Source organism: Mizuhopecten yessoensis, unplaced genomic scaffold (assembly GCF_002113885.1).
Source record: "Mizuhopecten yessoensis strain PY_sf001 unplaced genomic scaffold, ASM211388v2 scaffold1171, whole genome shotgun sequence".
Classification (NCBI taxonomy): Eukaryota; Metazoa; Mollusca; class Bivalvia; order Pectinida; family Pectinidae; genus Mizuhopecten; species Mizuhopecten yessoensis.
The window spans coordinates 412,776-418,019 of NW_018403913.1; the positions used below are offsets into that span (position 1 = coordinate 412,776).

The 5,244-nt window shown below is 34.4% G+C and overlaps 1 protein-coding gene across 1 annotated transcript; it reads left to right on the forward strand.

The window, feature by feature from the left end:
- Nucleotides 1–365: 365 nt before the first annotated feature.
- On the forward strand, nt 366–4,802 carry LOC110457721. The gene is made up of 5 exons (XM_021509101.1): nt 366–418; nt 1,363–1,529; nt 2,185–2,238; nt 2,798–2,959; nt 4,531–4,802. The coding sequence occupies exons 1-5, from the start codon at nt 407–409 to the stop codon at nt 4,721–4,723; spliced, it is 588 nt and encodes a 195-aa protein (XP_021364776.1). The 5' UTR covers nt 366–406; the 3' UTR covers nt 4,724–4,802.
- Nucleotides 4,803–5,244: the final 442 nt, after the last annotated feature.

A 5,244-nucleotide genomic window follows, 5' to 3' on the forward strand; every position in this document is an offset into this window, starting at 1 on the left:
ATAGATTTACCTTTATGTTTCTTTCTTCAATTGAGATAACTGGTTACACATGCTGTATATTGCATTATGTTGCTGTCGTTGAACAGATGGTGACCATATTCCTTTGTTCTCTTTAAGATATTCTCTAAAAAAGATCAAGTTTATAGTGTCTGTCGGTACAGTAAAAACAGTATTAAGTAGACCTGCGTCGTCAACATATTTATATCGGTATCTCTACTGTTGTTTTTCTCACCTTCAACACTTTAATATCGTTTTTATATTCGTGATAAATTTTTTAGCCATAGGGCGGCCAAAAAGACATTAGAAAGGATGAGGAGTAATAAATCCTCAAATGTCTCTATAAAAAGAATGGGGTGTAAATCCAAACCAGTTTCAGTTGCTGCTATTTGAGCTGGCTGTTTTCAAAATGAATGTTTTGGTAAGTTAAGATAGCAATTAACCTGAAAAGAGCTATATTTCAAACATTTCTTACTTCATAGGTTCATTTCGCACAAAGGAGAAATGAAACCGTTTCCATATTTCAATTGAGGGCCACAATTCAGCCAAATTTGTTGCATTTTGTGCTAATTTAGTAACAGGTATGTATATATTGTTAAAGGCTGTTGTATCAATTTATAAAGTCGCGGCTAAATCTCGTTTCAATTTAGCGTCAATGACATCATAATATATTGACATGTAGATTTTAAAATATTCATCGACATGTAGGATTTGAAATATAAAGATAATTTATTGAAATGTAAAAGCTTGTCATCAACTGATTGCTTGGATGTAAACAAGAAAAAACTTTCATGTTTCTACAAATTCTTTAGCTTTAATAGTTCGGGGTATGGGTAAGGATATGTCACTGATAACATAAACAACAAATTGTTTATACAACACTTCTCATATTATGGAGGATAATGACTGTTTCTACACCAGGGTTAAGTTTTGTCAAAATATGGTGTCTACATTATTTTCCTCGGATAAATTTCGTCAGATAATCAGAATAGAGAATGCATGTTTTCAAATTGATATAACGGGGGAAAAACGCACAGCAACCCCAGAATTTCTTTTCGATTTTACACAGAAACAAGACAAGATACAAAAAGTTAGACGTTTAAATACTACCCTTTACATGAAAATAGTTTAGCATGTTTTGTTTCCAGTCTACAGTGTATGTGACGCAGGGGCACATTATTATTTAAATCTAATCACCAGCGTTAGTAAAATCAGGTTGAACCCAGTAGTATTGAAATGCTTTGCTCATATTGCATGCGTGTTTGCTAGGCGATATGACATTGATTTGATATATTCCTGTCGGTAACCCATTTTGATTTCTGCCAGCTATAGAGACGTCACTAATTAAAGTTGTTTTTCCCACAGGTTTCGTGTTTGCTATTAGCTTTTGTATCTCCGGGCCAGGGCCAAGCACCAAATGAGGGTGACTTGATTGAAGAACCATGTGTAGTTCCACTTACCTCTATGTCGGGCCCGACAAGGTTTGTTCGCAACACAACAGATATCGTGAAGGCAGAGAGAGGATTCCAAAGGTAAGATTTCACTTAATCCAAAACCTTTATTATATTGGCATTAGAACTAGCATAATACAAGTATTGGTATTGCAACGAGTTAATATTAAAAAGAATATGTATTATTGTATTTCGTTTCAGAATTTTCAGTTTCCTTGTGTTCTACGAAGTGTCGAAATCCAATTATTTTTTATGATTTTTTTGCGTAAATTGTGACTTCAACAATTGTTCTTAAACATAAAAATATCTGACTGGCCTAAATGCTTCTTTTTGGACAGATAGTTAGTATAAATTGCTGCGGGATTGTTCATAATATTCACACTTTAATAATCAAAGTGAAATTTGTCAGTTTTAAAAACTTTTTAAATTAACGGATTTGTGCTAAGCTCATTATTCCTACCCTTTTTATGATATAATTAATACCACAATCATGTTGCAATCAGCTTGGTCACTCAGTGCCACCTGTCAAATTTCCAAAGACTCTGAGTGGTACCCAAATAGGTACAAGATCAGATGGCCAACCTCTCAATCGTCTTAGAAAATACCATTAAATAAATTAACAGACTGAAGCCGGAGAAAGCAGATATTATGAATTACTTAAGATAATAATAAATACAAAAAATATAACGTCGAATACAACTCTTTGAAACAGAACATTGTATTTTTATAAACATAGGGACTTTAGTGGAAGCAGGAGACAAATTCGGCAAGGAGAGTTGGCTACTAGAACGTAAGTGCATATATATGGATAACACATTGTTTGTATTGTTGATGTCTTCACTATAACACTTATGTTAAAACTGTGCCAGCAAGCTAAATTCAGATATTTTTGAATCTCACATAATTGATACCCCTGTTAGCTCATGTAATTTTCCTGTTGAGGATTGATATCACTTCTTCCTCCACTGTTCTCCGTATGCTACTCAAAGGCAAATTCTTATGAACTCAATCTCTGCTCTCAATGATTTGTTTCCGTTATAAACTGTTTATTACTGTAAGGAGAAGGCGCTCATAGACTTTTCTTGTAGCTCAATTCCTTTGTATCTAAGATATGAACAATAAAAAATTTGAAATGAAACACTCATAGCTTTTGATTGTTCCTTAAATACTTCTATTTGTGTTCACTAAATTTTATTTAATACATTGATATACAAGTTTAGTTTATAAATGTAATACATTCAAAATAAGTGTTTGTTGCTGTATAAATGTATTGAAAGTTAAATGTGAAAGTATTTTATATTAATCTATAATTAAAAACAAAAACTGTACTAAATGTTTCACATTGACAGCAAAACGTCAACATGGATCACCTCCAACCAAAAATGGGAGGATCTCTGTCCTGAAAGGGTGGCGTTCATCAGTCCGCCAAGGTGGCACGTTTATCAAAATAAGATCTGCTATGTACCGAACCCTTTCACAACATTCCGGTATCCCACAGTAGTGTGTACTAGGTAAGTATACATTATATGGTTCATTCCAGCTATTTTTAGATCGTTGTTGACCTAAGTACGTTCCTGGTTTCCATTTAACCTGGTAAGGCTTCCTTTTATCATAAGGACTCTTCACAGGTGTAACTTCCGTTTTAGCCCGGAAAGATCAGCTTGTCACCCACTAGGGGGAGATAGCCTCGTTTCGATTAGCACGTGTTCAATTGTGACGTGATTAAAATGAGTCACCAGTGTAAGTGTGACGTCATCAAAAGGGAATGAAAATAATCATACCCAACATGTGTGTTTGTCTACAAAGAAGGCAGATTATTGTCGGTGGAGTGGTGACTTAAATAATAGGATAGGAGAAATATAATCATCCTCTACTTTGAGGGTGTAACGGAGAAAGCTCCTACCCTTGGGGTGAATTTTGTTGGTTGTCAACCAAAAATTCACCCCTCAGGTAGGAGATTTTTCAGTCATACCCTCAAGGTAGAGGAAGATTCTATTAACCTTTACCACTATGTTGTTTGTGACCTACTCAGCAAGTTTGTTCCATTTCAAATCGACGTAAATTCCTTATTGTCTGCTATGCTTTTCTGTTCGTGAACATTTCGCAGTTGGTGTGTTTACCCATTTAAATCCTAATTCATTTCATGTAGACAAATCACATTTTAGTCATCCATTTGATCTTCCAACCAATCACCTACCGCAAAACGCCCAGGTCTTATTAACGTCACATCGCCTTTTATATCACAAAAGCTAAAAATACCTCCGATCACGTGGTTCAATCAGTATATGCCAACGGAAGGTTTCTGTTAGTTATAAAAGCCTTTGTATTTTTACCAGTATGATGAAACAACTGAAACTTTTATACCAATTGAGTATGTTTTCCTTATTTGCATAACAATAATATCCTCTTGTGAAAGTGTGATATCAAATAAGATAATAAGGGTCAATGTCGGCCTTATAGAGATTAAAATGTTCAACTTAATTTTATTTACCGATTTCTTTTAAAAACATCATATTGGAGTTATCTTTCCTGGTGCAGATTTTTTTCATTGCCTTGCAATGATGCCCAAACATAGTAACAAAGTTGAGTTGCTATGCAGAAATAGCCAAAATATGGTGTATTTGGACAGTTAGCATACAAAAATAAAACATTCCGCATCTGACAACCAAAACGTTCCTTCCTACGCATACCACATATTTATTTCGTTGACGTATGCAGAGAGTTTTAAAAATTGAATAGTGTTTTGTTCATTTGCTTCAAAATGGCTGTAAAAAGCAGACAATAGATATTCATTCATTTATAGTGAATATGCGGGTTTATACCTCTCTTTGTTACGCCATATCTCCTGTACCAGTTGTCAAATGAACTTGAAATTTCACATATTCGTACTTCATTTATCCCAAATTAAGAATATAACAACTAGTTCTAAATCCCCGCTGAGATCGGAAACGACCCTAAACTCCCCTAGTCGTTTTTGAAGCATCCTATTATTTTTCTTTATACATCCATTGAACTCCTGCTTTCAGGAGAGAGATACGCTGAGATAGGTTGACCTTATCCGGTGTATACATTCCACTTTCAGGAAGACTTGTCTTTACGCCACTGGTTCCCGGCTATACTGTCGCCCTGATGTTCCCAGGATCTACAATATCCCGACTTATTGCTTTGTCCCCCAAAGCGGAAAGTTCGTGAAGAGAAGCTTCCGGATTTACACATATCGATACTGCACGTGCTGCCATTACAAGTGCCCACAATTCATAATGAAAGGGAAATAAACGTATAAACCAATACGCCGAATAATATGCACGAAAGACAAAGATTCAAATTATAAAATGTTCAGGGTATCTAGATATAAAATGGGAAATAAACAATTAGAAAATGAACAGTCTTGTTGTTGATTAATCATTTTCGTTATAAAAATGAAAAACATCTAAACCTGATAATTTATCATGATAAAAACGAAAAATCTAAACCTGAGAATTTAAGATGATATTTGTCATGAATGTTCGCACACCTCTGTTGTTAATATTTAGATCACTATTAAATACACTTTAGGACACGGATTGATTTACTAACTTTTTTCTCAAGTTTGGTTAATCTGTCTTAGGAATAATCAGCATGATGAAAAATCAGCCCTTGCAGCTTCTTCTACCAATCTTTATCAAGAGTTATCGTTCCTTACACTCAAGTAATGACAACTCTAGGTAGATATTGCTTCTCAGAGATTGTGCTTCTTTTATATGTAATGAGTACGAGTTGTCTTTCTTTTTTTGCATCACATTTTCTGTAAATAATA